Below are 21,582 nucleotides of genomic sequence, written 5' to 3'. Positions count from 1 at the left end.
AGCCTCCCAAGTAGATGGGATTACAGGCACCCACCACCCCACCTGGTTAATTTTTTTTTGTATTTTCAGTAGAGACGGGGTTTCACCATCTTGGCCAGGTTGCTCTTGAACTCCTGACCTCATGATCCACCTGCCTCGGCCTCCCAAAGTGCTAGGATTACAGGTGTAAGCCACTGCACCAGGCCAATTTTTAATTCTTTTAAAGTAAATTCTATTGAGAGACAGGGTCTTGCTCTATTACCCAGGCTGGACTGCAGTGGCATGATCATGTCTCACTGCAGCTTTGACCTCCTGGGCTCAAGTGAGTCTCCCATCTCAGCCTCCCAAGTAGCTAGGACTACAGGTGTGCACTACCCCACCCAGATAATTGTTATATTCTTGAACTCATGGCCTCAAGTGATCCTCCCGCCTCAGCCTCTCAAAGTGCTGGGATTACAGGTGAGCCACCAATTCCTGCCTAGTTTTTATACAAATATTAACTTTTCCAAAATGATTTATTAAGAAAAGGCTGTTCTTTCCCTACTGCTCTGAAATTCCCAATGGTTGCAAATTAAGTATCCATATATATAGATCTATTTCTGGGATCTTTATTCCATTGTACAGATCTACTTTCTACACTTGTTTCAATGTCATATAATCTTAATTACTGTTATAATAAGACTTGATACCTGGTAAAGCAAGTCTTCCTATCTTGGTCTTCGAGAGTGTTTCAGCTATTTTTGGTCCTTTGTATTATCATATTAGAATCAGTTTATCAAGATCCACATTAAAAAGTTGTTAGGATTTTTATGTGATTTGCATTGAAACTATAGTTTGTCATCCAGTACAGTAGCCACTAGCCACATAGGGCTACTGAGCACCTGAAATGTGGCCAATCCATACTGTAAGTGTAAAATACACACTGAATTTCAAATGAGTATGAAAAAAATATTTTACAATACCTCAATTATTTTTTAACATTGGTTACATGCTGAAATAACATCTTGGGCACACTGGGTTAAATAAAATACTACGATTAACTTTGTTTCTTTTTACTTTTTTATTTTTTGAGGTGGAGTTTCTCTCGTCACCTAGGCTGGAGTGCAGTGGTGTGATCTCGGCTTACTGCAACCTCCGCCTCCCACGTTCAAGTGATTCGCTTGCCTCAACCTCCCAAGTAGCTGGGATTACAGGTGTGTGCCATGACGCCTGGCTAATTTTTGTATTTTTAGTAGAGACAGGGTTTCACCATGTTGGCCAGGCTGGCCTCGAATTCCTGACCTCAGGTGATCCACCCACTTTGGCCTCCGAAAGTGTTGGGATTACAGGCGTGAGCCACCACACCCAGCCTCTTTTTACTTTTTTAAATGTAGCTACTAGAAAACTTAAAATTATGTATGTGGTTCGCATTATATTTCTTTTTTTTTTTTTTTGAGACAGGGTCTCGCTCTTCACTCTGTCGTTCAGGTTAGAGTGTAGTGGTGTGATCAGGGCTCACTGCAGCCTTGACCTCCCAGGCTCAAGTAATCCTCCCACCTCAGCCTCCTGAATAGCTGGACCACTGGTATGTACCACCACATTTGGCTGATTTTTTTATTTTTGTAGAGATGGGTTTTTCCCATGTTGCCCAAGCTGTTCTCAAACTCCTAGGCTCAAGCAAACTGCCCACCTTGGCCTCCCAAAGTGCTGGGATTATAGGCATGAGCCACCATACCTGGTTGGTTCACATTATATTTCAACTGATAACTTTACAACACTGGGCCTGTCATAACATGAACATGGTATATCCTTTCAAGTTATTTTGGTCTTTTAAAATGTCTTTAAATAATATTTTCTGGTTTTCTGTACAGAGGTCTTACACAACTTCTGCTAGATATATCGTTAGGTATCTGATAATTTTTATATTGTTGTAAACAGTATCCTCTTTGAAAATTCTATTTAATTTTTATTTTTTTGAGATGGAATTTCACTCTTGTTGCCCAGGTTAGAGTACAATGATGCTATCTCAGATCACCGCAACCTCCGCCTCCCGGGTTCAAGTGATTTTCCTGCCTCAGTCTCCCAAGTAGCTGGGATCACAGGCATCTGCCACCATGCCTGGCTAATTTTTTGTATTTTTAGTAGAGACAGTGTTTTGCTATGTTGGCCAGGCTGCTCTTGAACTCTGGACCTCAGGTGATCTGCCCACCTCAGCCTTCCAAAGTGCTGAGCTTACAGGTGTGAGCCACTGTGCCTGGATAAAAATTCTATTTTCTATTACTAGTATAGAGACAAGAAATACATTTTTGTTGTATCCAGTAACTTTGCTAAATTCTTATTAATTCCAAGAATTTACATCATCACTGGATTTTCTTTTCTCTTTTTTGAGACAGGATTTTGCTCTGTCATTCAGGTTGGGGGGCAGGGGCATCATCTCAGCTAACTGCAGCCTCAACATCCTGGGCTCAAATGATCCCCCAGTCTTAGCCCCCATCCCCCACCCCACAAAGTAGCTGGGACTACAGGTGTTTACCACCATGCCTGGCTAATTTTTGCATTTTTTGTAGAGACGGGGCTTTGCTATGTGGTACAGGCTGATGAATGGATCTTCTATGGATAGGGTCATGTTTTCTAAATAATGATAATTTTATTTCTTCTTTTTAAATCTTATTCTTTAATTTTTTGTTTGACTTATCATATTGGCTAGGACTTCCAGGACAATGTAGACAGAAATGAAATAATGGGCATCCTGGACATATTACAAATCTCAAAAGTAAAGTTTTCAGTATTTCACTATTAACATGCCAACACTCCAAAATCTCATTTTTTAGTGTGAAGGATTTATTTTATTTTTTTGAGAAGGAGTCTTGCTCTATTGTCCAGGATGGAGTGCAGTGGTGTGATATTAGCTCACTGCAACCTCCACCTCCTGAGTTCAAGGGATTCTCCTGTCTCAGCCTCCAGAGTAGCTGAGACTACAGGTGTGCACCACCACGCCTGGCTGTTTTATATTTGTAGTAGAGATGGGGTTTCACCATGTTGGTCAGGCTGGTCTTGAACTCCTGATCTCAAGTGATCCACCTGCCTCGGCATCCCAAAGTGCTGAAATTACAGGCATGAGCCACAGTGCCCAGCCTGAAGCTTTTGTGTTAAAATCTCATCAATACATCTACAATAAGGGAGTACTTACTTAAGAATCATAGTCATTGTTTCTTTTCGATCTTTTCCTTGGAAAGGTAGTGTACCAGTAAGCATTTCAAACTATAGAAAGGCAAAATAATCAGAAGTATTAGTCAATAAATATAAAATTTCAAGGTCAGAAGGTTAAAAAAAGCGTCATCTTAATTATAACCAAATCTTCTAAAATTGCTACATAATGAAACAAGTGCTTTCTATTTCTACCATATTTGTTACTGAACTTGATGATTCCTAAAACAACTGAGCTACACAGTTTAGTAAAAATTAATCACATTTTTTTTTTATGAGACAGGGCCTGGCTCTGTTGCCCAAGCTGGAATGCAATGGCACAATCTCGGCTCACTGCAGCTTCCATCTCCTAGGCTCAAGCAATTCTCCCACCTCAGCTTCCCGAGTAGCTGGGACTACAGGCCCGTGCCACCATGAATGGATAATTCTGTATTTTTTTTTTTTTTTGTAGAAACAAGGTCTCAGTATGTTGCCCAGGTTGGTCTTGAACTCCTGGACTCAAGGGATCCTCCGACCACAGCCTCCCAAAGTGCTGGGATTACAGGCATGGGCCACCATGCTCAGCTTCATCAATCACATTTCAAATGGCAATTTTAAAGTGTAGATATTTGAACCATTTGATAGATATGCCAATTTCATATGAACTTATTTATTTTTTTTGAGATGGAGTCTCACTCTGTCACCCAGGCTTGAGTGCAGTGGCACGATCCTGGCTCACTAATCTCCATTTCCTGGGTTCAAGTGATTCTCCTGCCTCAGCCTCTTGAGTAGCTGGGATTATAGGTGTGTGACACCATGCCCAGCTAATTTTTTGTAGTTTTAATAGAGATGGGGTTTCACCTTGTTGTCCAGGCTGGTCTTACAGGCATTAGCCACTGCACCCAGCCTAATTTTTGTATTTTTAGTAGAAACAGGGTTTCACCATGTTGGCCAGGATGGTCTTGAACTTCTGACTTTAAGTGATCTGCCTGCCTTGGCCTCCCAAAATGCTGGGATTGCAAGTGTGAGCCATTGCACCCAGCGAATTTATTTTTTTTTCTCACTCTGTTGCCCAGGCTGGAGCAGTGGTGCAATCTTGGCTCACTGAAACCTCTGCCTCCAAAGTTCTAGCAATTCTCCTGCCTCAGCCTTCTGAGTGGCTGGGATTACAGGTGTGTGCCATCCCACTTGGCTAATTTTTATATTTTTAGTGGAGATGGGGTTTCACCATGTTGGCTAGGCTGGTCTTGAACTCCTGATGTCAGGTGATCCACCCGCCTTGGCCTCCCAAAGTGCTAGGATTACAGGTGTGAGCCACTGCACCTGGCCAAATAAACTTATTTTATTTTTAAGGGTCATTTACTAATAGATTTCTGGACCAGTTTCTCCAAAAGACTAAACATCATTAATAGTTTAGACTGTTACTATTAGCAGGAAATCTATGGAATATCTTTTTTCCTTTTCAAATTAGGATGAGATAGAAGCAGCTAATAGATTTCAGTCCTTCTATAGTGCATGTAATAATTTTTCTTGGTTATTACATATGGTATAAAATACACAAAATAAAAATACCAGTTTCTCTCTTGTAACATTCACTGCTGATCCTCACTTAACAAACAAACCCCTTCCCCCGAAAAAACCCCAAATCCAAACCTTACCATTAACACACCAAAAGACCACCAGTCAGCACTCTGAGTATGACCTCGACGATTAACTACTTCTGGAGCCATATACTCCACAGTTCCACAAAAAGAATATGCCTTCTTTTCATGGTCAATAGACTCCTTACTTAGGCCGAAATCTGCCGAAACAAGTATCATAAATATCCTACATAAATTTGCATATGTAAATTTTAAACTTTGAGTTCTAACATTTATATTAATCCTTTAAAATTTCTAATACAAGTTTTTGTTTTTGGTTTTGTTTTTTTGAGACAGAGTCTCGCCCTGCCACCCAGGCTGGAGTACAGTGGGGCAAACTTGGCTCAATGCAACCTCTGCCTCCTGGGTTCAATTGATTCTCCTGTCTTAGCCTCCCAAGTAACTAGGATTACAGGCGTGCATCATGCCCAGCTCATTTTTTGTATTTTTAGTAGAGACAGGTTTCACCACGTTGGCCAGGCTAGTCTTGAATTCCTGACCTCAAGTGATCCACCTGCCTTGGCCTCCCAGAGTGCTGGGATTACAGGGGTGAGCCACCACACCTGGCCCTAATATAAGTTTTTAATTTTAATACAGTGTATTACTCAGTATTTGTACCACAATCAATCTTAAAGGAAAGTTTATATTGTAGGAGAAAGTATTTTAATAAAATGAGGATTTTTTACCTGTTAACTTGATGTGACCTTCTTCATCAAGAAGTATGCTGAAAAAAACAAAGAAAATCTTTAAAAAATACTAAATAAAGATTTACAGAAGCTAAGACTGAAATCATGTCCTTAAGCATCAGATCACCACATTTATTCTAAAATATTGCTTTAGACTGTGAATAAGATGGCAAAGGTAAAAGAAAAACAAATTATTCTTTGGACACACATTTATAACAAATCCCAAAGGCAATGACATAAACTTCTATTAATATGCCAGGGGCACCTGAAAATTATTAGGAAAAGAAATCATCTGTATTCTTCCCAGTTGCTTTTTCTAATGCCTTTCTGCGAACGTGGTCTGACTAAACCCCCTAGTGTCTGCATAATAGACAGAAGGTCCATGCATTTAATTCAAAAACATCAGACTTGTCATGCTGTTGGTTATTTCATTTTGCCTTTTTTTTTTCTCCTTTTTGTGGAGAATAGGGTCTCACTATGTTGCCCAGGCAGGTCTTGAACTGCTGGGCTCAAGCTATCCTCTTGCTTCTGCCTCCCTAAGTGCTGGGATTACTCCCTAAGGTGTGAGCCACTGCATGGCCAGCTATCTTGGTCATTTTAAAGGTATCTGACTCAATCATTGTTTCCTTATTTATTTTCCTGACACGACCTACACAATCCTCTTCTCCTTTCCCATACTCCTTGTTTTTCTTTGACCCCTCCCTTCACTATACACATGCTCCACAGTTTTCTCTCTTCCCCAGTAAACTGTGAGTTCCCAGAAGGTTTGACCTTATTCATCTTTACAGCTCAGGGTCTGGCAGAGAACAGTACAAATAAGAAATGTTGAATGAGTAAGGCCTGTTTGTAAAGGGCCTACCGGGCATTCCAAATAGTTTGGGCTTCCTCTCAAGGACAAGGGAGACCATAAAAGGTATACATTCATGGAGGATAGATAAATTTACAGAGAAAATAAAGGGCATTTAGTTAGCTCATTGGGTCATGATAAAGAGCAAATGGAGAATGACACTCAGGTTTCTGGCTTGAGCAGATACTTGAGTGGAGAGTAACGCTATTAATCAAGGAGCTACAGAAAGGAGAGCGTACTAAGCTGTAAGTCAATAATTATGTTAAGTTGGTGCAAAATTAATTAAAAGTAATGGCAAAAACTGCAATTGCTTTTGCACCAACCTAATTATTTCTGGATAGGTATGGGGTCAAGTAATAAACTGTTTCACTTATATTTAAAGCTATCTCACAATGTAGGCATGTCCTTACTTTTATTTTCACTAAAAAATGTGCAAAATTTTACTATGATAAAAATATTACCAACCTTTCTATTTCATAAAAACATAATGACAACAATGTTTACCACTGAAGGTAATTCAGTAGAGACATATTTTTCACGTTTCCTTTATCACAAGTACTTGTTATGAAAAAGTATTAATATTGATTATGCTTGATTATGAAGCGATCAATACATTTAGAGAATATATATGGCATTATTAGGTATCGTAGAAATCATCCCCCCTTCTAATGAATACATGAAAAACAATTCTAAAAACAAAACAACCTTCAAGTCATTCTTGGTAATTCTGAAAGGAAAAAAAAAGACAATATGGCTAAAAGGGCATTAGTTATGCCTTTTGTAGCAAATGCATTATTTTAAGAAAATGATGCCTATACGTTATCTTTGAAAAAAAAAAGTCAACTGTATCACTCTCAATAAACATGCCCTTTCAATTGTTAATAATTATTTTTAGTCATATTTATTATAACAGAGTTCTAGTTTAAAAGAATCTGAAAAACACCTAACAGTTAATAAAACATTGGGCCTTAAAATTGAAATTTCTCCCAAGTTTTGTATGGTGGTATTTACTTGTATAATTTACCAAGTAAGTGTTATTTCAAGTTAATAGCATCATCTAGAAATGTATGTTTAAGATCTTAATATAAGCAATCTTATCTACATCTGATCTTATTTAATTCTTGAGACAGGGCTCACACTTTAATATAACTTTATGACCAATGCCAATACAATGGTCTATGGTAAATGTATTCAATTAAATACTATAAAACACACATTTTTATGAATCTTTAATCTTATATTTATAATAATTTTTCTAAGGACTATATGCTTGAATATTCATTCTCACCAGTAACTACATTTTGTGTCATGATAGTTATAAGTTGGGAAAATAATCAGGAAAACTCAGTAATTATTTGGGAAATAAAAACAAAACCATATGAAACTTATCCACAAACAAAATGAAAAACAAAGTAAAATATAAAAGTATAAGAATTTCTAAATGATCACTGAGAAGAGTTCCAGATGAACATTTTCTCTCTTCCTGTCTTAATATATAATTGAAATTCTGTACTAACATTTTTTTTTTTTAACTATACTTTAAGTTCTGGGGTACCTGTGCAGAATGTGCCGGTTTGTTACATAGGTATACACTTGCCATAGTGGTTTGTTGCACCCATCAACCCGTCAACTACATTAGGTATTTCTCGTAATGCTATCACTCCCCTAGCCCCCAACTGACAGGCCCCAGTATGTGATGTTCCACTCTTTATGTCCATGTGTTCTCATTGTACTTGTGAGTGAGAATTTGCGGTGTTTAGTTTTCTGTTCTTATGTTACTTTGCTGAGATGATGGTTTCCAGCTTCATCCATGTCCCTGCAAAGGACATGAACTCATCCTTTTTAATGGCTGCGTAGTACTCCATGGTGTATATTTGCCACATTTTCTTTATCCTGTCTATCATTGATGGGCATTTGGGTTGGTTCCAAGTCTTTGCTACTGTGAACAGTGGCACAATAAATATATGTGTGCATGTGTCTTTATAGTAGAATGATTTCTACTTCTTTGAGTATATACCCAGTAATGGGATTGCTGGGTCAAATGGTATTTCTGGTTCTAGATCCTTGAGGAATTGCCACACTATCTTTCACAATGGTTGAACTAATTTACACTCCCACCAACAGTATAAAAGTGTTTCTATTTCTCTACATCCTCTCCAGCATCTGTTGTTTCCTGACTTTTTAATGATTGCCATTCTAACTGGCATGAGATGGTATCCCACTGTGGTTTTGATTTGCATTTCTCTAATGACTAGTGATGATAAGCTTTTTTTCATGTGTTTGTTGGCTCATAAATGTCTACTTTTGAGAAGTGCCTGTTTATATCTGTAATATTCAAAATTCTTAATAATTATGATGGTTGTACAACTCTGTGAATATACTAAATATCAATGAATTGTACACTTTTTTTTTTGAGACTGAGTTTCACAATTGTCACCCAGGTTGGAGTGCAGTGGGACGATCTCGGCTCACTGCAACCTCCACCTCTCAGGTTCAAGCAATTCTCCTGCCACAGCCTTCTAACTAGCTGGGATTACAGGTGCGTGCCACCACGCCCAGCTAATTTTTGTACTTTTAGTAGAGACAGGGTCTTACCATGTTGGCCAGGCTAGTCCTGAACTCCTCAGCTCAAGTGATCTGTCCGCCTCAGCCTTCCAAAGTGCTGGGATTACAGGTTTGTATAATATATGAATTATAATTCAATAAAACTATTAAAAAATATTCCTGGTAAAGCAAGGCTCTTGCTTGTATGCTTTAAAAAGGAAAAAAACCCCAAATCTTTCTTACTCAGTGGTAAATAAACATCAACAAATTAAAGAGAAATACGTACAATTTAAATGATATCTGCTTCTTGATGACTGTTACTATCAAACCTGTGGGAAAGTTGCTTAACTCACACTTACGATTTGAAATTACAGGGAGAAGTAAATTTTCAATAAGTGGTATTTGGGGAGAAAGAAAGGGTTAGCTCTATACCATCCCTCTCACCAAAAAAATTCTAAAAAATGGAGTTAAAAGAACAAAAAAGAAACTATAAAATTACAAGGAAAATATCTGATCATAGACTTGGGGAAAGCCTAAGAATAAAAGTCAGAATAAATGGTGAAAGAAGATTGGTCTATCTGCCTGAAGAAAAAAAAAGTGCATATATTGAGCAACATAAATTTTAAATTAAAAGATTGGAAAAATGTAATTTTTTTGTTGTTGTTGTTGAGACAGGATCTCACTCTGTTGCCCAGGCTGGAGGTGCAGTGGCGTGATCCTGGCTCATTGCAACTTCGATGCCCCAGGCTCAAGCAATCCTCCTGCCTCAGCCTCCTGACTAGCCAGGACTACAGGCGTGTGCCACCATGCCCAGCTAATTTTTTGTAGAGACAGGGTTTCACCATGTTGCCCACACTGGTCTCCAACTCCTGGGCTCATGTGATTTGGCCTCCCAAAGTGCTGAGAATCACCATGCTAGGCCAAAAACAACATTCTAAAAGAAAAATGAACAAAGGTCATGAACAGAAAACTCACACAAAAATACAGATTGCCAATGAATGTAGAATGGGCCGACCGTGGTGGCTCATGCCTGTAATCCCAACACTTTGGGAGGCCAAGGCAAGTGGATAATCTGAGGTCAGAAGTTCCAGACCAGCCTGGCCAACATGATGAAACCCTGTCTCTACTAAAAATACAAAACTTAGCTGGGTATATTGGCAGGTGCCTGTAATCCCAGGTACTTGGGAGGCTGAGAAAGGAGAATTGCTTGAACCTGGGAGGTGGAGGTTGCAGTGAGCCAAGATTGCACCACTGCACTCCAGCCTGAGCAACAAGAACAAAACTCCATCTTAAAAAAAAAAAATTGAAGAATGCACATGAAAACAATATTTTTTGATTAACTGAGATTTTTAAAGTATGAAAATACAGTGTTAGCAGAAATGTGATGCACAGGAATGCTAGTGCAATACTGTGGGGGCGTCATGAAATCACTTTATTTATTATAACCTCCTAAACAATTATATTACATTGTATTCAACTTAGTAGCATGATTCCTTACTTTTCTGGTTTTAAGTCTCTGTAGATTATTCCCAGGCTATGTAGATGGTCTAAAGCAAGTGCAAGTTCAGCCAAGTAGAATTTGACATCTTCTTCTGTGAACATCACCTAAAATAAAACAACAACTTTTCTAAATTTATTTTCTTTTTGTGTAATTTTTAAAGTTCCACTCTAGATAAATATTCTAAAAATTTTATAAATCTGATAATTATACATAGCTTTATCTACAATTTACTCATGAAAGTAATGTGCAAAGTTATCTAATCAGTCAACCAATCACTTACTAAATATTAACTATGCACTATGGGAGAAATGATTTTACATTTTGTTGTTAAGTAACAAGTATATTCAGGTTGTGCCACTGTTGTCCCATGACGGTAACATTTTAGAAATGAAAAGTAGTCTTTAAAATGCATGCTGAATTTCTAGTACTAATTGTTTAAGGATACCTTGTTGATATATTATTGCTTCTGGAAAAAACTATCAAAGAGGCAGGGTTAAGACAAAGATTGCTTGTCAATTTAAAGTCCTGCTTTCAAAATAAATTCAAGAGGTAGGAAAATAACTCTTTTTGGGTCTGATTCTTCAAGAATCTTGTGCCACTAGAGAAAATGTAGTAAGCATAATACTGAAATATAACAAAGCTTTAGTTCAAACAGGATGTATATAAATAGATTGAAAACAGAGATTAATTATATACCTCTTTGGATAAGCGTGTAAACAAATCTCCTCCCCTGAGAAAATCCAAAATAAGATACAACTTCCCTTCAGTTTGAAAAGCTGAATGAAGAAATGAAAATTTTCATTTAGTCCACCATAATTCTTTTAGGCTTATATTAGGTCATTCATAAATGAATATTTTAGCAAATTAATTATATCAAATGTCTAAACTTACTTTTACTTAGAAGAAATGTGGAAATGTTAAATGCAGTGTTTCTTATTATGGAATCACCAGATTTTCTATAGGCAAGTCACTCAGGAATACAACAGTTCTAAACTCATGATATATAAGAAAAAATCCTAACAAAAAAACCTTACTTAACCACGAAATAACATACAAAAACCATGCCACAAGCTACAGAAAAAAATGTGGGTTGGTTAGTTTTAATTACACATAGTAAGAATCACCATACCTTTACCCACTGAGAAAAAGCATATGGCTTTGGGGAAAAGAATAGCAGTGACAATGGTTTTAGGACCTTGACATTAGAGATATGTTTGGCTTTTAGGGTGGGCTAACACATATAGGCTATAAAAGGCTGGCATATTATTATTCATTATTTTATAATAAAAAAGCAACGATTATCATTACCTGTTCCTACGGCTACCACTCAGAAACTAACTTTATAATATTTAAGAAAAATACAAGCTAAACACAATAAAAGGTTCTAAAGTTTGTCTAAGAAATAATAGTTTAATTTTCATGATTTTTTACTATATAGATCTGCTAACCACATAAAAAAATATATATTTATTTATATTAGTATATCTGAATGTCCTCAGGGATTTTGAGAAATGAGGTGAAGGGATGACATGGGAGATGGTTCATACTTACCATAATGCAACTTGACAATAAAAGGATGATTAACTTCTACCAAGATATCACGTTCCATTTTTGTCCGAACTCGGTCTCGAACTATAAAAGATTGTAGGTATGCTACATTGTAATATCTTTCAAAGATAATCTTCAAAGCAAATTCTTTTTGGTGCCCATATTAAATAAAATTTTGCTTATACGTACTACAATGCGAATGTTTTATCGTTTTTGAATTCACAAAATCAATAACCAAAGGAAGTTGTGCATATTTACAAAATCCATGCTTTTAAGTTGGAAAAAATACAGAGAAAACATTAGGTATTGGCTTTAACATCAAATGCACACATTTTAATCACAGCTGTGGAAAATGGCAAAAAAGCATGCAACTGTTAAAAACAAGGCATCCTGGCCGGGCACGGTGGCTCATGCCTGTAATCCCAGCACTTTGGGAGGCCGAGGCGGGCAGATCACGAGGTCAAGAGATTGAGACTATCCTGGCCAACAGGGTGAAACCCCATCTCTACTAAAATACAAAAATTAGCTGGGCGTGGTGGTGCACGCCTGTAGTCCCAGCTACTTGCGAGGCTGAGGCAGGAGAATTGCTTGAACCCGGGAGGTGGAGGTTGCAGTGAGCCAAGATTGTGCCACTGCCTTCCAGCCTGGTGCCTGGCGACAGAGCAAGACTCTGTCTCAAAAAAACAAACAAACAAATAAATAAATAAACCAAATACCAAATAGCTTTCAACATTCCATCAGTCCTATCAATGAAACTAAACATTCATTAAGCATACCTAAAATGGGGCAGACATGGGGGAAAGAACAGTTATATCCAAAGAGGTCTATTTTGAGGGAAGGAGAGAAGGAAGTAAGAGGGAGAGAGAGGACATACTGTTGTACGGCTGAAAGAGCAAATGTTTTTGGAGTTTAGACAGAAAGATATGAATTCAGATCTGTGTAATCATTTTTTTTTGACAAAAACTTAAGCATTACAGGATCTGTGCAATCACAAGCAAGATACTTATTTAAATTCCTTGAGCCTCAGTTACCTTTTGGCTACACAATGGGGATAACACTATTGTAGATTTGAGTAGCACGAGACCATTTGAGATAAGGTATATACCTAGAGCCTGGTATGTATGAGATATTCAATTAAATGGTAGCTATTGCTATTATATCCAAGGTAGCACCATGACTATGATTAAGGGATAAAACAATTTACTACAGCAGCCTCTTCTGCACGGTCACGCTGAGCCAGCGCCTAGGTCTGGAAGTGGGCCACAGACCCTCAGTTTCGCCCACTGCCTCCCGACCATGGACCCCCACAAAGTGAACAAGCTTCGGGCCTTTGTGAAGATGTGTAAGCAGGATCCAAGCGTTCTGCACACTGAGGAAATGTGCTTCCTGAGGGAGTGGGTGGAGAGTATGGGGGGTAAAATACCACCTGCTACTCAGAAAGCTAAATCAGAATACCAAGGAAGAAAAACCTGATAGTAAGAAGGTAGAGGAAGACTTAAAGGCAGATGAACCATCAAGTGAGGAAAGTGATCTAGAAACTGATAATGAAGGTGTGATTGAACCAGACACTGATGCCCCTCAAGAAATGGGAGATGAAAATGCAGAGATAACAGTGGAGATGAGAGATCAGGCAAATGATAAGAAAGTGGCTGCTATTAAAGCCTTAAATGATGGTGAATTGCAGAAAGCTATTGACTTATTCACAGATGCCATCAAGCTGAATCCTTGCTTGGCCATTTTGTATGCCAAGAGGGCCAGTGGGTTCATCAAATTACAGAACACAAATGCTGCCATCCAAGACTGTAACAGAGCCATTGAAATAAATCCTAATTCAGCTCAGCCTTACAAGTGGCGACGGAAAGCACACAGATACCTAGGCCACTGGGAAGAAACAGCCCATGATCTTGCCCTTGCCTGTAAATTGGATTACGATGAAGATGGGAGTGCAATGCTGAAAGAAGTTCAACCTAGGGCACAGAAAATTGCAGAACATCAGAGAAAGTATGAGCAAAAATGTGAAGAGCGAGAAATCAAAGAGAGAACAGAAAGAGTTAAGAATGCTCGAGAAGAGCACGAGAGAGCCCAGAGGGAGGAAGAAGCCAGACAACGGTCAGGAGATCAGTATGGCTCTTTTCCAGGTGGCTTTCCTGGGGGAATGTCTGGTGGTTTTCCCAGAGGAATGCCTGGAATGGGAGGGGGCATGCCTGGAATGGCCAGAATGCCTGGACTCAAATGAAATTCTTAGTGATCCAGAGGTTCTTGCAGCCATGCAGGATCCAGGAGTTACGGTAGCTTTCCAGGATGTGGCTCAGAACCCAGCAAATATGTCAAAATACCAGAACAACCCAAAGGTTATGAATCTTATCAGCAAATTGTCAGCCAAATTTGGAGGTCAAGAGTAATACCCTTCTGATAAATAAAGCCTTTGCTGAAGGAAAAGCAACCTAGATCACCTTATGATGTTGCAATAATATAAACCAGTGTACCTCCGACCTTTTCATCAAGAGCTGGGATGCTCTGAAGATAATCCCTACTCCTCTACCCCAAATGCAGCTGAAGCATTTTACAGTGCTTTTCCATTAGGGTATTCATTCAGATAACGTTTTCCTATTACCAACTTTAAACACTTTTTAACTTTAAAAATATTTAAAACAAATTTAAAGGGTCTGTTAATTTTTATATTTTTCTTTACTAATCATTTTGGATTTTTTTTCTTTGAATTATTGGGCAGGGAAGATACTTATGTATAGAAGATTTTTTGCTCTAATTTGAGTGAAATAAAAATTTGTTAGTGCAAAAAAGAAAAAACCAATTTACTACAGCAATGAGTACTGTGGGATTCAGAGAAGGGCAAGATCAGTCTTAACTTGCATAGGAAGGCTAGAAGAAAGATGTAGGATCAGGGCACAAGCTTTAAGACTTTTTGAGTGGAATTTAGATGGGTAGGAACAATAGTGCCTAGAAAACAAGAGTCCAAGCATGGAGTACCCAGTGCAAACAAAGACATGAAGGCCTGAATGATGAACAGGGAGGAACCAAATGAGATTTACTACTGTGCCAAGGTGAAATGGGGAGGATCCAGATTCTTGACAAGTTGGAATGCCAAGATGAATTTTTATTTGACCTGGTGAGCAAAGCTCTTTTTCAGCAACAAAATATTTCCTGAGCAAAGTATATGTGCAATGCACTAGGGATATACCTACAAATTAGATAATCTTCAAGAAGCTCATGATCCAGTGGGAAGGATAGACAAGTAAATAAATGATTATAATACATTCTAAGTACTGTGAATGGTTATATCAAAGATTAAAACAGAAAGAATAGGAGAATCTTTGGAAGAGAAATAATGTTGAGTCGGTTTTATTTTCAGTTTGTGACTGCAGATATTTAAAATATAGAAGTAAGACATCTGGGGAAAATAGAGGAGCTAAAAAATGCCCTATTTTTTCTATTCTACCAATTTTCTAATCCCAACTGGGAGATTTTCATGCCACTGACTGAAAATGGGCAAATCAGAAATAGGAATAAATTGCTCTTGATATCTAGGCAGCTCTTTTAACTGACTTGTCCAGTTAGTATATCAAATTCAATAGCAATCTCTGATTTCATTACCTTGCCATATCACTACAACTCTGGTGTCTTCCTTGTTATATCTGATATGCCCCCTTTTTATTTTTGAGATAGGTTATCGGTGTCACCCAGGCTGGAGTGCAGTGGTGTGTGATCTTGGCTCACCACAACCTCCACCTCCCAGATTCAAGCAATTCTCCCGCCTCAGCTTCTGGAGTAGCTGGGATTACAGGCTCACACTACCATATCTGGCTAATTTTTGTATTTTTAGTAGAGACAGCGTTTCACCATGTTGGCCAGGCTGGTCTTGAACTCCTGACCTCAAGTGATCTGCCCGCCTCGGCCTCCCAAAGTGTTGGGATTACAGGCGTGGGCCACGCCCAGCCTGATACGCCTTTTCTATTTTTTATGTGAGTGAAGTTCATCTCCAAGGCCTGCTGATATTTCCTTTCTAGTCTAGCCTAAATCTACCCTTTTCTAATTAATACCACACAATGTTGGATTAGTTCCTATTACCTTAAAGGTGGATTCCAAAGTTCTACCTCTTTTGATCAGTATACAAGGCTTGTCACTTATATAACTCCTCTGCTCAGTAAGCAGCAAAAATATCCACCAATAGATGCACTGCATCTCCCTCTTCTATTATTTTACCACAATGGAAAGAACAACTATTTGGGAGTCAAGAACTACAGTTTAGTGGCATACTAATAACCAGATGAGTTACCTTGGTCAAATCATTTCATTGCTCAGGGATTTCCTGCTTCCTCCTCTATAAAATGAAGGGTTAGAACCAAGATGATATTCTTTGAGATAGTTTTCTTTTCATCATTTCCTTATATGTAACATTGATGAGACACTGTTTAGCTGAAAACGAGCAGTGAGATTCCCTCACTTAAGAATTCCTTAATTTTGTCTGAGGTAGGACTGTGTCATAATTCTAATTTTGTTTCTTTGGCTTATGTAAAGACCTAGTGACAATCCTAAATCATCCTATCATGAGGAATTTTGATTAGAATATACTAATTCATAAGAAGGCTTGTTTTATATGGGCCAACTTCTAATCCAAACATAGAATTGGTTAATACTGACTCATGCTGGCAAAGCAACTAGATTCCTCCGAAATATTTTTTCTTCTACAGCAGTTATTAGATTTAAGCCCTCCTTGACTCAATATGAGAATGAAGAAGAATAAATGTTGTTTATGTTTCTAGGACTATGTATTAAGAGACCTTTTAAAGCAGTTTACAAAACCTTTTAGACAAACAGACCACCTTAATAGGACAGAAGTCCCAATTAACTTTGTCTAATGTTATTAACTTCTATTTGACCCCATTTATGGTACTAATAGGAACCTTAAGATGGGAAGAGACTTCTGGTTAAACATGGATGTTTTACTCTCTATATTCTTCCAAAACCTCATGGAAATGACAATAATGGAAAAACTGCAAAAACTCACAAGGACAGGAAGCAATAGCAGAAGATGGGAAGTGGTAACTACCAAGCAGACCAGAGAAAGCTGAAAATCTAAGCCTAAGGAAAGGAAGCCAATGAAAAATAGGCAAATTCTTGCCATTGAACTCTTTCTAATCAGCTTTCTAGCAACTGACTCTTATGGAAAGATAACAAAAGATCCCCAGGCATTTGGAGAAAGGCTCTAAACACGAAAAACATAAAAATAAACAGAAAAATGGAATAAAGGGAAACAGAGATGATGTGAGGAACAGAAGATAACTTAAACACAATACAACAAAACAAAACTCAATGTTGTAATTTATATCCAGTGTGGGAGCAAAGATGATATGGTACCTCATCTTTTTAAAAAAGAGTTCTTGTTTAAAAAGGGTGTTAGGGTGGAGGAAGGAACAAGTATCCTCAACAAATAAACTACAAGGAAATGATAAGAAATGTAGAAAGAGCTCATAGATGAAAAGACTTAAAAAGATATCAACCAATTGCAAAGTTGAGACCTTTTATGTATGAATCTTAATTTAAACAAATCGCATAAAGAAACATAAATTTTAATAGCAGGGACAACAGTAATTTGAACACAGACTATATATCTTTATGCTCATTTTTAAGGTATGGTAACAGAGTTGTATTATTTCTTTTAGGAGCCTTTTTTTTTTTTGAGACGGAGTCTCGCTCTGTCACCCAGGCTGGAGTGCAATGGTGTGATCTCCGCTCACTACAACCTCTGCCTCCTGGGTTCAAACAATTCTCCTGCCTAACCCTCCCGAGTAGCTGAGATTACAGGAACCCCACCACCACGCCCAGCTAATCTTTGTATTTTTAGTAGAGACAGGGTTTCATCATGTTGGCCAGGCTGGTCTCGAACTCCTAACTTCATGATCTGCCTCCTTGGCCTCCCAAAGTGCTGGGATTATAGGCATGAGCCACCGTGCCTGGTCAGGAGTCTATCTTTTAGAGATATATAATATTTATGAAATAAATTCTATAGTGTCTGGGATTTCATTCAAAATATCAAGAGGAGAAGAAGAAAAATACTGATGAAAAAAAGCTGCCATGAGTTGATAAATGTTGAAGCAGACAGAAGGGTATATGGGGGTTAACTATATTCTTCTGTCTCTTTTTTTTTTTTTTTTGAGATGGAGTCTCACTCTGTCACTAGGCTGGAGTGCAGTGGCGCAATCTTGGCTCACTGCAATCTCTGTCTCCAGGGTTCAAGTGAGTCCTCACCTCTCTTATGTCTCTTTCTTAAATGTTTGACACTTTCCATAATTAAAAAATTGTTTTATTGAAATAATCAGAGAACAAGAAAATCTAGGAAATGAAAAGTGATGGCAGAAACAAAAAGGTCAATAGAAGGGTTGGAAGATGGTTGAAGAAATTTCACAGAAAATAGAAAAAATAGAAAATAAAAGGTGGAACAATAAAGAAAATTAAGGAACAATTCAGGAGGTTTAACCAACAAATCCAAAGAGCAGCACTTACAAAATGAAGAATAAATGACAAAAACTTTCCCAAGACTGAAGAAGTGAGTTTTTAGGTTGAAAGAGACCACCTCATATATGATACCATAAAATTTTAGAAACCCACACTCAAGAATACCACTATAAGGCCGGGCGCGGTGGCTCATGCCTGTAATCCCAGCACTTTGGGAGGCTGAGGTGGGTGGATCATGAGGTCAAGAGTTCAAGACCAGCTTGGCCAACATGGTGAAACCCTGTCTCTACCAAAAATGCAAAAATTAACCAGGCATGGTGGTGTGTGCTTGTAGTCCTAGCTACTCAGGAGGCTGAGGCAGGAGGATCACTTGAACCTGGGAGTTGGAAGTTGCAGTGAGCTGAGATCATGCCACTGCAATCCAGCTTGGGCGACAGAGTGAGACTCTGTCTCACAAAAAAAAAAAAGAATGCCATTATATAAATTTCAAAACACCGGGATAAAGAGTAGATTCTAAAGACTTCCAAAGAGGAAAAGCAGCTTACACACAAAGGATTGGGAGTGAGACCAGCAATTAACTTCATCACTGCCACACAGGAAACTAGAAGACAAAAGAAGCAATACCTTCAAATAACTGGTGGAAAATTCCTTCTGACCTAGAATTTTACACTCAGCCAGATTAGAAACGGAGTGAGGGGATAGAATAAAGCCATTTCCAGACATGCAGGGTCACAAAAAATTTAGTATCCATTTATTCATTTTGAGGTGGCTATGAGAAGATGTGTTCCATCAAAAACTAGAAAGTAAACTGAGAAAAAGGTAGGTACAGAATTTAGGAAAAGAGATTGAATACAGAAAAGAAGTGAAGGAAATGTGACTCTAGTATACTATTTCGTTCAGATAGGAACAATTTTTATAAAGCCGGAACAATGAAAACAATATTGGGAAGATGTGAAAAGGGAAATTGTGAGTGGGTGGCAGCATGAGACAACTGAATCTTAGTCGCCCATGTTAGAAAGGCAATAGATTATGTCTCCAAACAAAAACAAAGAAATGCAATATAAAAGTGTTGAATATAAATGTAAATGCCAGCAGCTAAAGAGATGAAAATCATTGTCTCTGCCTATCCAAGAATGAGGATAGGCAGGAGGCTGGGCAAAGCATTGCTATGCTACACGGTAAGACTCTACAGATATTCTTTTGATAAAAATAAAAACTAAATTTAAGAACATATTCAGAATTATTAAGCAGTCTAAAATTCCAATAAGCCAAATATTTTCACTTTTCTATGATCTCTTTTATAGCTTATATCTATAAAGTTTTACATATTTGTAGTAGCTCAATTTGTTATAATTTTCACTACATCATTTTTGTAATTACACTTAAGATACTTTGTTTTAGTAATATCCTATTAAGTGGTAAACCATAATTTTATAACATTCCTCTATTTTTCCTTATTAAAAAAATTTTTTTTAGGAACAGGATCTCCCTCCACCCAGGGTAGAAGACCGTGGTACAATCAAAGCTCACTGTAACCTTGAACACTGGTCTCAAGTGATCCTCCTGCTTCAGCCCCCCCAGTCAGCTGGGACTACAGGCACAGGCCACCACACCACACCAGGCTAATTACTCTATTTTTTCTAAGATAAGGTCTTACTGTGCTGCCCAGCCTGGTCTTGAACTCCTGGGCTCAGGCAATCCTCCCACCTCAGCCTCCCAAAGTGCTGGAATTATAGGCATGAGCCACTATGCCTGGCCACATTCCTCTATTTTTCCAGTATGTATGTGACTTCTAACTTCTTGCTATTGTAAATAATGTTGCAACAAGAATTTTCAAGCCTATGAATCCTTTTTTGAAGTTATTTCCTCAGGTTAATGTAGCAGCAATAATGGCTCTTTTTACTTATTTCAAAACAATTTTCCAATTTATGCTGCCATCATACGAAATGGTAACATGTATTCATTCATTTAGAGAAAAGTTCTCACTCTGTCACCCAGGCTGGAGTACAGTGGTGTGATCACAGCTCACTGCAACCTCAAACTCCTGGGCTCAAGAGATCCTCTTGCCTCAGCCTCCAGAGTAGCTAAAATCACAGGCTTGCACCACTACACCCATCTGATTTTTTTTTTTTTTTTTTTTGTAGAGACAGGGTCTTGCTATATTGCTGTAGCTGGTCTTGAACTCCTGGCCTTATGCCGTCCTCCTGCCTCGGCTTCCCAAAGTGCTAGGATTACAAGTGTGAGCCACTGCACCCAGCAAACTTTATTATTTTAATACGCATCTTTGACTTTCACCAAAAATGAACATTGCCTCAAAGATTATTTATCTCCTTGTGTAAACTTTATTCAAAAATCCTCCAGATGAAGGATATAATGATATTTCTTATCAATTCCCAACTCCTTCATTCTTTTTATATTTATTAGTTGGAACTCTATTTCAAGAAAGAGTTTTCCCTTTTCCCCCATTAATTAATTTATGAATTAACCTATGGGTTCTTATTTTATTCAACTGAGTTGTAATCTATCACTATAATTTATTATTGCGATGTTTAAGTTGCCCCAGATTTGGCCAGTAGAAGCCCCTTAGCCAACTCCTTATATTCATATTTGAGGTAAACATTTCCCTGTTTTCCTATTTATACTATTTTTCATTGTATGAAATGTTAACAATTTTTGTATTACCAATTTGTTTGTAATTTGCTCAATATTTCCTTACAAGTTTCCTAGATATGTTAAGTTGTAAAATTCAGTTAGGGTGTAGTTTGTTATGATGCAGGGTTTAAGAGAAGACTAAATTGTTTTCCAGGCTGCTCAGGGGTATTTCTTTCTTTCTTTCTATCTTTTTTTTTTTTTTTTTTGAGATGCGAGTTTCGCCCTTGTCACCCAGGCTGGAGTGCAGTGGTTCGATCTTGGCTCACTGCAACCTCTGACTCCTGGGTTCAAGCGATTCTCTTGCCTCAGCCTCCTGAGTAGCTGGGATTACAGGTACCCACCATCACCATGCCCAGCTAATTTTTTTTGTATTTTTAGTAGAGACAGGGTTTCACCATGTTGGTCAGGCTAGTCTCAAACTCCTGATCTCAGGTGATCCACCCTCCTCGGCCTCCCAAAGTACTGGTATTACAGGCGTGAGCCACTGTGCCCAGCCGAGCTCAGGGGTATTTCAAACAAAATTTATGAAATCATTACTTAATTTCC

General features: G+C 38.1%; 1 protein-coding gene and 1 pseudogene across 8 annotated transcripts in view; one reads left to right on the top strand and one right to left on the bottom strand.

Annotated features, from left to right (window-relative positions):
• RPS6KA3 (ribosomal protein S6 kinase A3) overlaps nt 1-21,582 on the bottom strand; it is a 122,565-nt gene that overhangs the window by 36,438 nt on the left and 64,545 nt on the right. For all 8 annotated transcript variants that reach the window (XM_012477573.2, XM_012477627.3, XM_012477597.3 and 5 more), the window contains 6 exons: nt 11,914-11,994; nt 11,059-11,138; nt 10,360-10,466; nt 5,471-5,508; nt 4,803-4,945; nt 3,149-3,219 (listed from right to left, as the gene is read on the bottom strand). In XM_012477573.2, the coding sequence (XP_012332996.1) occupies nt 3,149-3,219; nt 4,803-4,945; nt 5,471-5,508; nt 10,360-10,466; nt 11,059-11,138; nt 11,914-11,994 (520 nt within the window). The remainder of the gene's footprint in view (nt 1-3,148; nt 3,220-4,802; nt 4,946-5,470; nt 5,509-10,359; nt 10,467-11,058; nt 11,139-11,913; nt 11,995-21,582) is intronic.
• LOC105734710 (hsc70-interacting protein-like) lies at nt 13,207-14,312 on the top strand (annotated as a pseudogene).

The sequence above is a fragment of the Aotus nancymaae genome, unplaced genomic scaffold (assembly GCF_030222135.1).
Source record: "Aotus nancymaae isolate 86718 unplaced genomic scaffold, 86718_ANA_hifiasm-v0.15.2.pri h1tg000058l, whole genome shotgun sequence".
NCBI classification, from domain to species: domain Eukaryota; kingdom Metazoa; phylum Chordata; class Mammalia; order Primates; family Aotidae; genus Aotus; species Aotus nancymaae.
Note: the sequence above shows the minus strand (reverse complement) of the source record. Positions and strands in the feature narration are given on the sequence as shown.